An 18,667-nucleotide genomic window follows, 5' to 3' on the forward strand; every position below is an offset into this window, starting at 1 on the left:
TTGTGCTGGAATTGAGTTGTGTTGTTTACCATACCGTTCATTTCGTAAATATAAGTATTTGTTGCCACTTTTGTGACGGGTAAAAACTTTTTTTTTTTTTTTTTTTTTTAAGAAACGGCACCATCTGTCACCATAACAGCAACTCTTGCTGTTACGTGCCTCTCTGAGGGGGCCAGGTTCTGGCTCGTGGTCCCCGGTAGGCCCCGGTAGGGGTACTGTGCAGCTGGTTTTCACCTATTATAGCGGCTGGCTCTCTTCCTCCTGGGTACGTTGTCCACTTGCGGGGTTTTTCTTTTTATTTTTGTTTCTGCCTGGTGTAGGGGGGGGGGGGGTGGTCTGCTTTTGTTCCCCTGCCCTCTGTTTTTTAGGATCTTGACCTCCTTGACCTCCTGTGTTCGGTGGTACCCCCTTCTTGGGCCCCATGAGTGAACACGTCCCGTGGGTTCAGTTTTAGAAGTTTGTTTGGTAGACTTGGGCGCCGGTTAGTAGTACCCTGCCTGGGCTTACCCTTAGCGATAACGGTCTAAGGGCCCTGGGAAACCCTGCAGGGGCGCAAGGGGGTCCAATGGAGGTGACCCCTGGGTCCCCTCTTGCTTTGTGCAAGTTTGAGGGTTGCTCTGTCTCCTTGTCTCAGGGCAACGCTCATTGTTTTTGCCTCCGTTATGCTGCCTGTTGGGTCGATGATACCTTCGACCCATAGTCCTGCAAGCATTGTTACTTGTTTGTGACTCAATTCACCCAATCAACTGATAACACTATTTGGGTACAGGTGGCTCAGGTGTTGCATGCTAGGTTTAGGTTGCTGCAACGTGCTAGGTTTGTTGCTACCCCAGATGCCCCGAGGCTGGCCCGCTTTGCTTATAGGGACCCAGACCTGGGAGTGTTGGTCTCTTCGGCCTTGATTCAGTCCGCACCTCCTCGTTCTTTCCCTGCTGTGGTTCATTCTGGTCGTCCCCACCCCCCCATCCTTGCTTCTGGCTCCAAAGCGTCTGAGGGCTTTGGGGTCGGGGTGGGGATTAGAGTATTCTGAGACTCGGGCAGTTTCAGGGGTTGTCCCTTCCAAGGTGGCAATGAAGGCATTCGAGTCGGTTCCTCCAGCTGTGGCAACTGGGTCTGACTAGTGGGTCACTTTCCTTTCTGCTTTTTTGGCTGCCCCAGCTTTTTCTGGTGAGGCCGGGGCGTTGGAGGATGACTCGTCCCCGAGGCCTGATGTGGAGGTTCCCGGGGTTGGGGAGGGGCTGACTTGTTCCTTGTGGAACAACGGGCTCTATTCCCTTGTAACAGAGCGGAACAAGGAGTTACAAGGAGTGGGGTTTTCCTTTCCACCCCCCCCCCCCTTTGCGTACGAGTTGGATTTGGGTTCAGCCCCTCAACGGGTTTGGTTCCGTACCCCTTTGGGTCTTTCCGTTCTGTCCTTCCGGAGTTTTTTTTTTTTTAGTTTCTTCGCCTTTTAGTCCTCTGCTGTTTGCAGAGTCTGCGGTTGGGCAGTTTCTGCAGGCGGCCTGGGATAGTTGTCGTCTGATGTCGGACTTGTTGGTCCTTCTGGGAGGTTCCTCCCAGAAGGGTCATGCCAGGGCGTGGGGTTCCTCTCGTTGTGGTAGGCCAGAGGTGTCAGTTTCGGAGCCAGCCCTACCTTCGGAACTGTCTGCATCTGGCCGGCACGGTGATTGCTCTGTGCGCAGGTCTGGTTCTCGTAAGGGAGTTGGCCCTTTTGCGGTCCGTCTCATTAACCAGGCGATGGGGAAACCCCCTTCTCCTTTGGGGTGGTTCGGAACTGACGGGGCAGACCTCCTCTTCTGCGCTCTGTAAGGTCATCTTGGAGTGGGTGGGCGTGGGCAAAACGACGACATCTCAAAGGTGGGTTTTCTACCTGTTCCCACGGACCTGCAGTTCATTCTGGACTTGTCCCGTCTGAACCCCTGGGTTTTTTGCCCCTCTGTTTGGATGATTACTGTCTCAGGTCCAGCTTCTGTTGGAGCCCGCCGCTTGGATGGTGTCCCTGGACCTCAAGGACACGTATTGGCACGTCCCGATTCACCCGGGGTTCAGGGACTGGCTCGGTTCTGTACTGGGGCGCCTTAGTTACCGCTTTCGTTGTCTCCCGTTTGGGTTGAACCTGGCTTCTCGCATGTTCACATGCTTTACCCGTGTCGTGGTGGCCTGTCTGCATCTTTTAGGTGATCGGGTGTTGGCCTACCTCGATGACTGGCTGGTATGGGCTCCCAGTCAGTCCGCGAGTCTGCTCACCAGGGATTTGGTTCTTTCCCAGCATGCTGGGTTTGGGTTCCTGGTGAACTGGGGGAAGTCCCATCTGGTCCCATCCCAGGTTCGGATCTGGCTGGGTCTTGTGGGGGACTCTCGGACCGCTTCCGTGTCTCTCCCTCCGGAGTCTCTCCTTCGGCTGCAGTCCCAAATGTGCTTGTTTCTAGGAGGCTCCCGGGTCACCTGGCGGTTGCTCGAGGGTTTGTGCGGGAGCCTGAACTTTGCGATGATGGTCTACCCTCCGGGTCGGGTTTGACTTCGTCGGCTGCTCTGGTTCCTTCGGGGACATCCCTTCCGGCTCTCTCTCGCGATTGCCGAGATTTGGGAAGTTCTGTCCACTCGTTCGGCTTTCGGTAGCAATAGTTTTACCAGAATAGGGGTTTGTTTTGGGACAGCTACCTTTCTGGGTGTCAGACCCGGTCGATGGCAGACATAGAATGCTCTCAATCACATGGCGGTTTCTATAGGCCATTGCTCCTCATGTCTCTCTGAGGGAGCCAGGTTCTGGCTCGTGGTCCCCGGTAGGCAAGAACTCCATGCACATTGACTGATGCCAGACTGATGCGCATATCTATTCAGCCTGGATAACTCCGAGGAGCCTCCGGGTCTCATCCAGAAAATGGCATTTCATTACGTTCAAGGCTAGTTTTTTTCCTCTGGACTTAATCAGATTGTCTTCACACATCAGCATTGAATTAGCCAACAGCTGGCTTAATTGTCGGTGTGTCACTAACTTGGAATGCAATAACATACTGGAATTGTACAGTATTTTGCACACTACATAAAACTTTTAGGCATTTTAATGAGTAAGAAGGCTGCACAGCTTCCAATAAGAGGGAAATATACAATTGTTTTTGTTAAATAATGTTCATGGCAGATGTTACTGTACAAGTAAAGTGCTGTAATTAACCCCTAAGCTGCTTGGGGCTATTTGGCCTTCAACACCCACAGGTGCAAAAAAAAAAAAAAATCATCTTATAAGTGTTCATTTGTGTTCCCTGATCACGGGAAAAATAATATAAAAATCGTAAGTGGCATAATTTAGCTGCCATACCCTGGGAAATCCGGTAAAAAAAGAGGCGTTGACAGAGAAGGCACCAGACGAGGTCTGCTTCGCTTCAGCTGTCAGGCGGATGTTGCCACAAAGATGATATTATCTACTTATTTCAATATCTCCGATTGACTTTTTCTAAGTTTTTTACAGTAATATTATTCAATAGTGTGTAGTGTGATATATTTATATAATAAAATGTGTTTATCATCGCTATACTCAAAATTATGTTGGTGATTCAATTATGTTCATAAAATAATAAACAAATAGTTATGCGGTTATTACACTATATACACACATGTTATATATAAGTATCCTGCATGTTTTGTTCACCATAACGAACCACTGAGTTGGTATTGTGAGTCAAAAAGCAACAAGGAGTGACCACCACACACCAGCTACTCACCACCACTCCCTAAACGCCAACATCCTCCTCCCGCCATACTGTTTTTGCTATTATTCACTATATACAGATGTTATATATAAGTATCTGCATGTTTTGTTCATCGTAACTGTTCAACTAAGCTGGTATAGTGCCCAAAGAGCATAGTGGGCCACCCTTACACAGCATGACAGGTCATGCAGATGATGTCACCACCCTTCACCAAAATGGCTTCTCCCAACACTCCTTTTGCTATTATTGCACTATATATACATGCTATATATAAGTGAACACATTTGTGTTCACCATAACGAACCACTAAGTTGGTATGCTGTCAAAAAGCAACAAGGAGTGGCTACCACACACCAGCCAGCCAGCCACTCGCACCACTCCCTCCCTCGCCAACATCCTCCTCCTCCCACCATATTGTTTTTGCTTTTGCTTTTATTCACTATATACAGAAGTTATATATAAGTATCTGCACGTTTTGTTCACCATAGCGAACCACTGAGCTGATTGCATAGCAACATAGCGAACCCATCATATGATGTATTGGAGTACTATGCATGATTTAAAAGGCCTGCGGATACACGGGGTTCACCTCACCTTCATCAGGGCTCTTGTAAACAGATGCCATTTTTTTTTAAATCGTGGGCCAAATTCCCAAGTGTGAGGGCCTCAGTATTGAGTGAGCCACCAAGCCTGACGCATGCAGCATGAGCTCACAGCACTGCTGTTCAGCTTGTGACCACAGCATCGCCTAAAAATGCCATAATATACATGTTCATGCTATTATTTAGCTTTGATATTATTACAGAAGACCCCTGACTGTAAAAATTACCAGGATTCTGATAATAGCAGGATTGTTGTGATAATTAGCGCTATAGTGGGAGGAGTAATCTTGGTGGGGAGGGAGGTAGCATTGTCTGCTGACTGTGTGACCACGATTTACTGTCTGGACTCACTAGACTCACGATTTTTTTATTATTTTTCCCATGAACAGAGAACTCAAATTAACAGATTAAGAAGAAAAAATAATTTTTTAATTTTTTTTGGTATGCACCTGTGGGTGACAAATGCTAATTAGCCCTGAGCAACACAAGGGTTAACCCTTAAATGGCGCATGGCTATATACTGATTGACACCAACAGGCGCAAAGAAAGAAAAAAAAAAAAAAAAAAAAAACTTCCTAACCTGTTAAGTCGTGTTCCCTGATCACAGGAAAAATATAAAAAAACACAATTATACTTACTGGCGATGTAATTGAGCCTAGAAGATGGATGATGACGCCACAGTTTGCATGTTCGCTCGTGCACTGTGCGTCCCGGAGGTGTCACGCGCGCTCTTCAAGCAGCCACAGTTGCCACGAATTTATTTTCGCGTCATTACAGTGTCTAGGCGTGTATTCTTTGCAATATTAGTCACTAATTATGTTGCACATAATGTCACTTGACAGTTATTGTCAATATATGTTGCACACATCGAGTATACACATGCGCACACAAACGTTTTCCATTATGGCATTATATTATGTACAGTAATCACAATGTTCATTATTTTATATGTACACACTACCTTGAGGTGCTTCCGGGGCTTAGCGTCCCCGCGGCCTGGTCGTCGACCAGACCTCCTGGTTGCTGGACTGATCAACCAGGCTGTTGGACGCGGCTGCTCACAGCCTGACATAAGAGTCACAGCCTGGTTGATCAGGTATCCTTTGGAGGTGCTTATCCAGTTCTCTCTTGAACACTGTGAGGAGTCGGCCAGTTATGCCCCTTATGTGTAGTGGTAGCGTGTTGAACAGTCTCGGGCCTCTGATGTTGATAGAGTTCTCTCTCAGAGTACCTGTTGCACCTCTGCTTTTCAACAGGGGTATTCTGCACATCCTGCCATGTCTTCTGGTCTCATGTGATGTTATTACTAGCACGCACTATGTACAGGTTTTTGCACTATTATTGCACATTTAGAAATCTTGAGTGAGTGGTAGTCGTTGAAGCAGTCGACAGCACACAATGCAACTCCACACCCTTCACACCTTGTTTGCACCATTTTACGTTTTTGCTCTCTTCGTTTTGTTGTTTTACATACTACGCATGCACGTTGGCCTATTGCACGCTTTCCACCTGCTGGCAAATTCTTTAGTCTGTGTTGCTGAAAGGCATCCATGTGAGCGAGCCTGGGTGTTCCATCATGTTGCAACACTAGGTTCATGATTGGTCTTCGTATGCCAGGGACTTCTTGACCAAACTTTGCTAATAACTGTGTTGCAAGTGTAAAGCAAATGAATGGAAAACAGGTTTACGTCCAGTTTTCACCAGGTACAAATTATATCAGTTCAACATGCTCATGTCAACAAGATGGAAAAACACTTTTTTCGTCCACCTCAATGTTTTCCGCACACACTCGATAGTGCCAATCATGATGTCAACCTTATCAATCAAACGCATGTTAATATTGTAGTCAAGAACACAATCTGGCTTATATACTGGTTCTCTCGTTACACGGTGCACCTTGCCACTGTTCAACATTGTACCCTCATGAACGGTTGTCAGCAGATTCACTTCTCTCTTGTCTTTCCACCGTACTGAGAGTATTTCATCACATTTCCGTACCTGACACTCACCAACTGCAAGTCCACCGACAAACACTGGCATTTCCCTTCTTCGTGGCTTTACTGTGCCAACCAACCCGGTTCTATTTTCAGTCAAGAACTTGGCTAGCAATGGACTTGTATAGTAATTATCTGTGCATAGGATGTGGCCCTTGTTATAATAATAATAATTTTTATTTAGGCAAAGGTACATACATAAAGAGATTTTACAAAGTTTGTTGGCTTCATAGATAAGAGCTAGTACATACAATGCCTAAAGCCACTATTACGCAAAGCGTTTCGGGCGTTTCGGTTAATCCATGGTGCCATCGGTGACTTCACCACACTACCAGAGAAACCATGTTCGTCGTTACCGGGAATGTCTACATCGCTAGCTGAATACAGAATCATGTGTAACACGTATCCTGTTTCACAGTCACACAGTACAAAGAATTTCAATCCAAATCTGTTTCGTTTGGAGGGAATATACTGTTTGAATTAAACACGTCCTTTGAATAGTTTAAAGGATTCGTCAATCACCAGCTTCTGTGCTGGTACGTAAAAATCTCTGAATTTTCCAATCACCTCATTCATATAGTGCCTCACTCGCCAAAGTCTATCCTCCTCAGTCTGGTCCTCATTAGTTGCAAAATGCACACACCTGAGGAGTATCTGAAATCTGTCTCTGGACATATATTTCCCGAAGAAAGGTGTTGGAATAGTCAGATCTTTGCTCCAGTAATCTGTGAGAGCGTGTGTGACACAGTGTTTCATCAACATACATATTGTAAGAAACACATACATTTCACCCATATTGGTGTTTTTCCAACGTTGCAAGCATGAAAATTCTGTTATCTCTTTTCTAATGAGATGAGCCGCATGAAGGTTCGTTTGGTGTACAATATATTCCATGAGTGGGTCATCATAGAATGCGGTAAAATAATCACATTCACTCATATCATCACCATTATCAGGGAAAAGATCTGTAATCCCAGCGTCTTTATTGTCAAAGGCAGGAATTCGTGGAATAAAACCAGCACCATCATTCCACACTAGTACACCTGGTGTCCTGGGAGACGCAGGGGACGCAACAGGGGCGCTACGGCGAGGAAGCGATGCACCCCGTGGACCAGGAGCTGAAGCCTGTCTACCCACAGTATGGCCGCTAGGTGCACTTGAGGTAGAGGCACGTGAACATGAGGCTCTTGGTGCCACATGTTGTTCCATGCGGTGGCGCTTGGCTGGGCGAGACGCTGCTGACGCGACAAAATCTCGTCCAGTAACACCACTGGTACTGGCACCAGGCTCGGTAACACTATGTTTTGATTCCACTTCACTAAAACCAGAAAGAGTCTCCTTCCTTTGACTCGTCACCAAAAATATCCTCAGACTCTAAATAATCACAGGAACTGTGTGGCCGAGGGAGAATTGGGGTAGACACTGGGCGAGGCTGCATGGGTGAGCGTATAGGCCTCGCCATGGGAGGCGGCTGTATCTCATATTCACTGTCCGTGCTATCAACATCGGTCAATTGTGTGTAGTCTTTATCAATATCAGAGTCATCAAAGTCGCTTTCCTCACCATCGGAAAATAATTCACTGGTTATTTGCTCTTGGGTGAGTGATTGTGTGGGGCGTGCCCGGGAAGCGTTCAGCCGTGCGCTCGACATGGTGGCTGCTGGGTAACTGAGGCCTCCCAAGCGATAGTAGCCTGAGCTGGATTTTTTTCAAAATGGCGGCTGTTTACTATAGCCCCTGGCCAGCGTATGGGGACTCCCTCTACCCTGCGGGCCTTTCAAATCGTGCGCGGTATGCCCGCGCATCATATGATGCGATGCACAATTTACTGCAAGTCGGGAAAAGCATCATATGATGTGATGCGCAATTGAAGGGTTAATCATTGGAAGAATAAAAAAATGAATCTTACTTATAAATGTTGTAAATGAGCCGAGAAGTTGGGCGATGACGTAAGAGCAAATGCACGCTCAAGCAGCATGCATCCCGGAGGCATCACGCATCGCCTTCAAGCAGCCAGAGTTGCCACAAATTTATTTTTGCGGCATTATTTACAGTGTCTAGGCATATTTTACCACAATTGTTTTCACTCAAATTGTTCAATATAATATCATGATGTTGTATTATAATACAACTTGCGTACATTCAATACATATTGTCATAATTATGCGCGCACACGTGTTTTCTTTTACAACATATATAATGTGTGTTCAGATTTTTCATCATTATATACACGCACTCATTCAATATGTACAGGTTTTTGCACCATTATTGGACATTTACAAGTCCTGGAGACAGTGGTAGTTGTTGAAGCAGTTAACATGACACAATTAAAGGGACGGAACACACTTCACACCATGTTTGTACCAGTCTACGTTTGTGTGGTTTTACAAACAATGCACTCATGCTGGGCTATTGCACGCTTTCCAGATGGTGGCAAATATTTTAGTCTGTGTATTTGAAAGCCCTACTTGTAAGTGAGCCTGGGTGTAGAAGCATGGTGCAATACTGGGTTCTGCATAGGTCTTTGCATGCCAGGAATGTCTTTCTCAAACTTTTTTAGTAACTGTCACAATGGAAAACTAAACACACAGAATATTGGTTTATGACCTGTTTTCACCAGATACATATTGAAACTGTTCAGCATGGTTACATCAACAAGATGAAAAATCATCTTTTTGGTCCACTTCAGTGTTTTTCGTAAACTCGACAGCATCCACCATCATGTCACATTTATCAACCAAATGCATGTTTTGTTATAGTCCATTACACAATCTGGTTTACATATGGGTTGTTTTGTTGTTCTGTTCACCTTTCCACTGTTCACCATTGTATTAACGGTTGTCAACATGTTCACTTCTCTCCTGTCTTTCCACTGCACTGAGAGTATTTGATCAGTTTTTCTTAGCTGACAGTCACCTATTTCAATATTATTGTCAAACACAGGCATTTCCCTTTTTCTTGTTTTTACTGTTCCACACACTCCCGTTCTATTTTCAAGCAAGAACCTAGTTAACAAGGGACTTGTATAATACAGTAGTTATCTGTATATAAAATGTGCCCTATGTTCAGCCATGGTGCCATCAGTGTTTTCACCACACTTCCTGAGAAACCATATTGGTCATTACCAGGAATGTCTACATTGGTAGCAGAATACAGAATCATGTGTAACACAATTCCTGTTTCACAGTCACAGAGAACAAAGAATTTCAATCCAAATCTGTGGCGTTTGGAGGGAATATACTGCTTGAAGGCAACATGTCCTTTGAAAAGCACTAGGGATTTCACCTGTCAATCGTCTGTCAATCTCTGAACTTTCCAATCAGTTCATTCAGAGCATGCCTCACTCTCCAGAGTCTATCATCCTCTGTCTTGTCTTCATTACTTGCAAAATGAAGATACCTGAGGAGTATCTGAAACCTGTCTCGAGACATACATTTCTCGAACAAAGGTGTTGGAATAGTGTGGCATTTGCTCCAATAATCTGAGATGACGTGTTTTACACAATGTCTCATCAACATATATAGTACAAAAATATATACAGTGGTACCTTGCATAACGATTGCCCCAAAAGACGAATATTTTGGGTAACGAACGGCCCGATCGGCGTCAAATTGTCCCATATGACGAACGCTGGTTTGAGTAACGTCAACACCACATGGTGGGGTCGCGCTGCTTCTTGCACATTCTTAGACGCCTCCGACGATGCACATAAAAATATGTTGTTCTTGTTTAAAGATGCTAATGATGCTGGGATATAAAGGGGTGACTGCTGAGATGTTGCAAAGCATTGACGTTTTTGTAGGAAAAAAGAAATGAAATGTCTGATATACAACAAATGTCAAAAAGGTTTGTTCGGTGTTCGGCAGGTAGGCTGCTCCATTATAACAATCTTTGTTTCAAATGTGTTCCATTTGTTTTGTATTTGTCATATACGTCTCAATAATGGAGAAGCCTACCTTACATACACTGAATAAACCATTATGACATTTTCCTTTCTTCAAATGTGTTCAATATTTATTTTTCATTTGTCTTATAGCAAAAGGTTCGTTCGGTGGTCGGCAGGTAGGCTGCTCCATGTTTCTTACATACAAAAATACGTATATAATAAAAAAAATGAAGAATTTTGAAAACCAGTACAAATGTCAAAAAGGTTCGTTCGGTGGTCTACAGGTCGGCTGCTCCATGTTTCTTAAAAAAAAAAAAAAAAAAAAAAAAAAACGAAAAATAAAAACTGTTGAAACAATTTGAAAAAAGGACAAATGTCATAGAGGTTCGTTCAGTGTTTGTCGGGTAGGCTGCTCCATTATTGAGACGTAAGTGACAAATACAAAACAAATGGAACACATTTGAAACAAAGAAAGATTGTCATAATGGAGCAGCCTACCCAACAAACACTGAACGAACCTTTTGCTATAACGAATATGAAAGACAAGGGCTGCTGGCTGGGTTAGTACTGCGTGAGCAACCATTTGTGGCACATGCGCCTCTGGCTCTCAAACACCTGTCCCACACGGTGTTGAAAGACTGTGCTCAGTCGGTGCAATTCAGACCCTATTGTTTGAAGAACATAAGGGTCATAACATTGGCGAAGCTAGGCGCAATAAGGGCTTAACACAACGGTCGGATGCCAGTGATACAGCACCTATGAGGATGATACAGCGAGCATATCCAGGTGTAGCTCTGAGCTCCACCCTTGCCATCTCTAATGTATATAGATGATACATAGATGAATCGTTTTCTGCGTTCAGTGATGATGCATCTGATACAAGTAGCATAGATGAAGTGTTAGCGGCTTCCATGGTGGTGGTGGTGGTCATTGATATTTTCAAGAATACCTGAATCTCTTCCTGACTGATGGACACTCTTTGAGGCTAGCTGAATCTCTTCCTGTGGGGGACCTTACAAAGCGATCTTTTCAAGACTACCTTACAAATTGAGCTTTTCCTATAATCGTTTCAATACTACTTTATGCTTTACAAGCTTGGCTACATACCACCTACAAGTACTAAAGCCAAGGGTGCACGCGAGTGCGTTATGTGCAAGCACACACAACGAAGAAACAGGAAACGAAAATCTATCTGTAGCTGGTGCAAGGAGAGCAAAGTCGCGCTGTGTACCATGGACTACTTCGTTGACTATTACGCACCTCCAAAGTACTGAGTGTGTAATACAGTGTGTTACTGTGTAAATAGTATGTGAAACTGTACATATTGTAATTTTAGTGAATTTTTACCACGTAATATTGTGACAATAAACATTTATTGTGGACACATTACTGACACATGTATCACAGTTTCATGGAAAATTATGAACATTCTACTGTATACATATTGTAAAGGTCACAAATATGCATCATATACTATAAAAGAAACAAATAAAACCGCATTGGAAATGCATAGAAAAAATATTTGAAAATATATTTGGCAACACGCGGTGCTTGAATGGCCTGCGCGACCGTGTCTGGGAGCTTCACACACGGGCGACCAGCCCCTAATGACGTCACAGCGCACCTTTTCCACGCCCTCACAGCCAAAGTAAGTGGAATTTGGTAATTATTTTTACATAGACATGTTCAGGGATTGTAATTTATCATTTTACAAAGAAAAATTATATTTTGGGGAGCATTTGATGTCATGCACACTGGGGATATTTCACAATAAACACAGTGCATCACACTGGTTACATGGGGGGACACTCGTTTTGTATGACGTCCGTTTCACATGACGAACATGGAACGGATTAAATTCGTTATGCGAGGTACCACTGTATATACATTTCACCTACGTTAGTGTTTTCCCATACTGTAATCGTGAAAAATCTGTTAACTCATGTTCAATGAGATGAGCCGCATAAATGTTCGTTTCCTGAACAATGTGTTCTATGAACGGCTCATCAAAATATGCAGTAAAAAAAGCCCATTTCACACATGTCCTCACTAGTATCAGGAAGGTCTGTAATCCCAACATCTTTTTTTCCATGTTTTTATGTAGGCATATGCACTTATAAACTGCAAATTATTGGTTTCTATACATTGGTAAATTCTATTCATCAATAATTTTGCACATTTTTATTTTATACACAGGTATTCCTTATCTGTATGCACCTGAAACAATTCAGATATGGAAAATACTAGTAAAACAATAATGACCTGAATTTCTCCATTTAGATTTTTTATATTAGAAAAGTGATGGATGATAACTAAATGTTTATATTTGAAGGCTGCATTACTTGCCTTACCTTTAGATGATTTCGGGACTTAGCATCCCCACAGCCTCATCATCAACTAGGACTTTATGATATGCAAAAAATTTAAGGCTTTCATTTAATATGTATGCAATTCCTATCATGTGAGATCTAAATTTGTTATTTGTTGACAGCTCAAGAAAGCAGACTTTGCACATTATGACTACATTTTTGGGATGGACCATGATAACATTTCTGACATCAAATCTCGGGCACCTAAGACGTACACAGCCAGCATTGAACTGTTTGGTTCATATGACCCCAAAAAGGAGCTAATTATCAGAGATCCATATTATGTAAGTTGCTTCTGCTAGTACAGTTTGTTTTTAAATGAGTGTTTTGCACAAAAATGTGCGTTTAGATTGTCATTTTAATAAGGTAAATATAAATAATGGATATAAGATCATGATAATCTACAATTAAACCTTTACCTAAGAATTCTATAAAAGGACATTAATAAATATTTAGTGTTGGTGCAACTTTTCTGGGAAGCCCCTTGGTGGCTCCCTATAGCTATCTTGCAGAGATAGCTCCATACTACAAGTCACATCAGTTGCAGGAGTTCTGTTTAGCCTATTGATGACCAGAGCCAATACCTGGCTTCCTTCTCCAATGGAGGTGCAGAGAGAGAGAGGAGCATTCTCTGCACCTCTGCAGAGAATGTCACCTCCCTCTGCACAGGTGCAGAGGTGACATTCTGGTATTTCACCAGGAAAACATCCAGAAAGTCACCGATGCTTTACAGACAACTGCTGGATTCACAACACTCAAAGCCTTGAAACACACTCAACTGATGTGTCCTAAGACATAGGAGCAATCTCAGTGACATAGCCACCAGTGCTCTGCCAGAAACTCCCAAACAACTCCCCAAATGACTCAAACGAAACAAAATAATTCGCTCAAAACAAGTTGGAACCCATTAGTACTGATGAATGCGACCAGGTGGCCTGAAGTTTGGTCCTCAGCCAGTTCATCATTTAGTTCTGTCACTGATGTGTTGCCTAGGGCATCACATTAGTTTTCCATGGTCGTCATCTCTCACGACAAGTCCCAGTGAGAGTCATTTTCCTGTGTATAGTTCCAATATAGTATTTGTTTATTTTCTGGGGAGAGCTCTGTCGGCTCCCCGGACTATCCAGGCTGATATGCTAATGTCAGACTTTGGCACCAATCATGTATATGGAGTTCTGTGGGCCAACTGGGGACCACGAGCCAGAACCTGGCCCCCCCTCACAGAGACACGAGGAGCAATGGCCTATACAAACCCCCGTGTGGTTGGAAGCAGTCTGTCTGCCATCGACCGGGTTAGGCACCCAGAATGGTAGGCGTCCCAAAACAAACCTCTTTTCTGGTGAAAATTGCTACAAAAAGCCAAACAAGTGGATAAACTCCCCAAACAGAAACAGGTTTGTTTGTTTTGTTTTCCCGAGGTTCTTTCTTGTTGGCGTTGGCCTCTTGGGATCGGGTCGGGGTGCTTCATGCTCTCCTCCGGCGCCAGGGTTTTGGCTCTTTTTGGTTCTCCTGATAGATTTCTTTGCTTGCAGCCGTCTCTTCCTTTTCTGGCGAAGACTGACACAGCTGCTTTCCGGAGGGGTCCTTGTTCCAGGGTGCAGTTCTCCCGGGTCGTCCACGGGGTGGTTTGGTCCTGCCAGCCTGCTATCTTTCCCCATGCCCACGTCGTTCGTAGGTTGGCTGTGCGTTCCTTCGTTGATGTTCCAGGGCCTTGTCGGGCCTGTGTGGCCTTGGGTTGGCAGTTTGTCTTTTGTTTTCGCTTCGCGTTGGGGAGTGTGCGACTTCCACCTCCCGGGTTAGGTCCCTCTTGTTTTCGTCTTTGGGTAGGTAGCTCTGGGGAGCCAACCAGAAAACCAACGTTGAATGTAATGAAACGCCATTTTCTGATTGAGACCCAGAGGCTCCCCGGCAACCCTCCCTCCCTATGATTGGCATTTATTTGATATCTAGCCTCAGAACTGGGGTGTGGATGGCTGGTGCGAGGGTCAGGGGCTCCCCCCTTCCCTCTCCCGGGGAAGGGGGAGCTGCGCAGACAGCGCGGTGACGTGTGACGTCATACTCGTTTGCGCGTTAGTTTGGGGAGTTCTATCCACTTGTTCGGCTTTTTGTAGCAATTTTCACCAGAATAGGGGTTTTGGGACGCTTACCTTTCTGGGTGCCTAACCTGGTCGATGGCAGATATAGAATGCTTCCAATCAATAAAAGGCTGTTAAAAAAGTAGGATGCAACAGGCAGGAGTAAAAGGGAAGGTGCTCCAGTGGATAAGGGAGTACTTAAGCAACAGGAAACGGCGAGTAACGGTGAGGAGGGAGACATCAGAGTGGCGAGATGACACCAGCAGAGTCCCACAGGGCTCAGTACTTGGACCCATCCTGTTTCTAGTACAGTATATGTAAACGATCTTCTGGAGGGTATAGACTCGTTCCTCTCAATGTTTGCTGATGATGCAAAAATTATAAGAATCAAGATGGATGAAGATAGACAGAGACTACAGGATGACCTGGACAAACTGGAGGAATGGTCTAGAAAATGGCTGCTAAATTTCAACTCGGGAAAGTGTAAGGTAATGAAATTAGGGGAAGGGAGCAGGAGGCTGAACACAAAGTATCATCTGGGAAGTGAAATCCTGCAAGAGTCAAATAGAGAGAAAGATCTGGGGGTTGATATCACACCGAACCTGTCCCCAAAGGCACACATCAAAAGAATATCATCAGGGGCATATGCTAGACTGGCCAACATAAGAACTGGCTTTAGAAACTTGTGTAAGGAATTGTTCAGAACCCTGTATACACTTATGTAAGACCAATCCTGAAGTATGCAGCTCCAGCCTGGAGTCCATACCTAGTTAAATACAAGACAAAGTTAAAGAAGATTCAGCGGTATGCCACCAGGCTCGTTCCGGAACTGAGAGGAATGAGCAACGAGGAAAGGCTAAAGGAGCTGAACCTCACATCCCTGGAAAACAGAAGAGTAAGGGGAGACATGATAACCACCTACAAAATTCTCAGGGGAATTGACAGGGTGGACAAAGACAAACTCTACAGCACGGGTGGGACACGAACAAGGGGACACAGGTGGAAACTTAGTACCCAGATGAGCCACAGAGATGTTAGAAAGAATTTTTTCAGTGTCAGAGTAGTTAATAAATGGAATGCACTAGGAAGTGATGTGGTGGAGGCTGACTCCATACACAGTTTCAAATGTAGATATGATAAAGCCCAGTAGGCTGAGAAATCTGTACACCAGTTGATTGACAGTTGAGAGGCGGGACCAAAAAGCCAAAGCTCAACCCCCGCAAGCACAATTAGGTGAGTACAATTAGGTGAGTACCACACGGGGGTTTCTATACGCCATTGCTCCTCGTGCCTCTGTGAGGGGGGGCCAGGTTCTGGCTCGTGGTCCCCGGTTGGCCCACAGAACTCCATACACATGACTGATGCCAAAGTCTGACATTAGCATATCAGCCTGGATAGCTCCGGGGAGCCTCCGGGTCTCACCCAGAAAATGGCGTTCATTATATTCAACGCTGCTTTTTTGGCTATGTATTGTACACGAGTACTGAAGTTTAGTCTCTTGTCTGTGTATAGGCCAAAGAACTCAATTTTTACTATTAATGTTGACATTGTCTATGTGAAGGGGAATTTGGTTTGATGGTTTGCTTTTAAATAAAATGTTGTAGGTCTTTTCTATGTTTTGTGTGAGTTTGTTGATTGTCATCCATGAGTGGACTGTTTAATTCATCATTTACAATATTATTTAGAGTGTGGGTGTTGGGTTTTGAGTAGATGAAAGAATTATCAGCAAATAGTATAAGTTTATGAACACTAGAAACATATGACAAATCATTGATGCACATAAAAAATCGAGATGTCCTAGGGTGCTGCCCTGTGGCACTACAATGGTCAATGTGGTTAATGGTTGAGAGGAAGAGGTTATGTCATTGATGGCTACATATTCCCGGTAGTACAGTCGGGTTCGTTCTCAACACACAATCGAGAATTCCGAGTTTGAATCCTGGGCGGGACAGAAATGGTTTGGCACATTTCCTTTCACCTAATGTGCTGTTCACCTAGCAGTGAGTAGGTACTCAGTAGTTAGTCAGCTTGTTGTTGGGTTGCATCCTGGGTGGGTGTTATAAGTTTATGAGCTGCTATGGGGGATCTAGTATTATGGAAAGGGTCAGCAGTTAGAATCAAGGTGTAATAGGGTAGTGACACAATTAGGCCCGGCCCCCAAGCAACATAGGTTCCTGTTTATACTTTAAGGTATTAGAACAGATCTGTCGTCTGGGATACAATCAACTACATCACTACAACAGGAGTAATGGATACACCTCAAAAAACTAACTTATTTATTAAACCCTCTTAACAACCCCCATATACATTAAATAACAATAACAATAATTACTTTACCACACTATCTTACGTTAAAAGCCTTGGTCCACATAGGCAGGATACAAGGTTTTACAATTAGGACAAGCTAGGGTAAAGTCTACTGGTGAAGAACTTGAAGCTTGAGGCAACTTAGGGTAGTGAGTCCACGTGGTGTACCCTAACACAGCACAACACTTAGGGGTACCCAAAACACTGGAACATAATTACTTAATGTAAAATATGCTAGAATGTTCTACATGATGTTAGCAATGATGTTACTACACAATATCTACACTTATGCCAGAAAACGTACATGCAACTGGTACTTAGCTTTGTAAACTAGACACAGGATAAGGTAAGGGAAGGGAGAAGGAAGAGGAGAATCCAGGCAGAGTCCAACAGGTAGGTCTCTACACCCCACAGCCTGGACAGAGAAGAATGCAGCCAGCGTCCAGTCCAGAGCTCCCGAGTTGTTGTGGTTGCCGGGAAGAGCCTAATTGATCGTGCAGCTTACACACATTACAAATCTTCACCGACGTACAATATTGTTTACTTTACTCGTTCTAAGGATAGTTAATAATTACTTCACTTACACTTAATCCACAACAAGCTCAAGAGTCTGACTGCTCTGTGTGAACAAGATTCGTCTTACGTCTGGCAAGGAAGATAGGACAACCACGCATCAGCAAGCGCATTAAATAATGTAAAGTAAATTATACCGAGCTCAAATTGACCTCTGGTTTCCACTGATGAACCCAGGGTCCTAACACTGGGGGTCAGTAATTTGGCCTTGGGTGGGGGAGGGGACCTCGATAAAAGTCAAACGTTTATGAAATATACTGTAGTCTGGTTTCCTTTTCCCCGACATAGTGATTTGTTATAAATTATTATTTGTATCTTTTATTAAAATATGATCGAAGATAGTTCAGAGCAAAACCCCAGATTTCATAATGATGAAGTTTAAATAGGAGATGGTTATGATTTACAGTATCTAAGCACTTTCTCATGTCATTGAAAAAAGTAAATTGTGAACTCACTTTTGTCAAGGCCTGTGTAGATTATATCAGGCAGACTAATAATGGTATCTTTGATACTCTTTTTTTTGGGACTGGAACCCAAATTGACAGGGACTTCATATATTGAATTTTACAAGGTAGGAGTAAAGCTGTATTTAAATTTTTTTTTTTTTCTGGGGGAGCCCCTTTGGCTCCCCAGAGCTATCCAGGCTGATATTTAAATCAGCCTGGATAGGCTGATATTTAAATCAGCCTGGATAGGCTGATTTAAAATCAGTTCTCCGACTCCCCAAAGTCAAATAACCTATCCAGGTTATTTGACTTTGGCATCGGTGTGAATGGAGTTCATAGGCCTACCTGGGACCACAAGCCAGAACCTGGCTCCCTCAGAGAAGCACGAGGAGCAATAGCCTATAGAAATGCACATGTGATTTGGAGCATTCTATGTCTGCCATCGACCAGGCCAGGCACCCAGAAAGGTAAGCGCCCCAAAACAAACCCATATTCTGGTTAAAACTACTATTGAAAGCTAAATGCGTGGACAGAACTCCCCAAATAATAATGAGCAAACGAGCATGACGTCACACGTGCTGTGCCGCTTGTCTGCCCAGCTCCTCCATTCCCGGGAGGGGGGAAGGGGGAGCCCCAGACTCCTCATGCTGGTTATCCACACCCCAGTTCTCAGCTGATATGGCTCAGTGTCAGTCGTGTGACTCCAGCT

The 18,667-nt window shown here is 44.2% G+C and overlaps 1 protein-coding gene across 1 annotated transcript in view; it reads left to right on the forward strand.

The window, feature by feature from the left end:
• LOC123766264 (low molecular weight phosphotyrosine protein phosphatase) overlaps positions 1 to 18,667 on the forward strand; it is a 43,172-nt gene that overhangs the window by 14,365 nt on the left and 10,140 nt on the right. Inside the window, exon 3 of the mRNA XM_045755335.2 lies at positions 12,680 to 12,841. Within this exon, the coding sequence (XP_045611291.1) occupies positions 12,680 to 12,841 (162 nt within the window). The remainder of the gene's footprint in view (positions 1 to 12,679; positions 12,842 to 18,667) is intronic.

Source organism: Procambarus clarkii, chromosome 9 (assembly GCF_040958095.1).
Source record: "Procambarus clarkii isolate CNS0578487 chromosome 9, FALCON_Pclarkii_2.0, whole genome shotgun sequence".
NCBI lineage: Eukaryota > Metazoa > Arthropoda > Malacostraca > Decapoda > Cambaridae > Procambarus > Procambarus clarkii.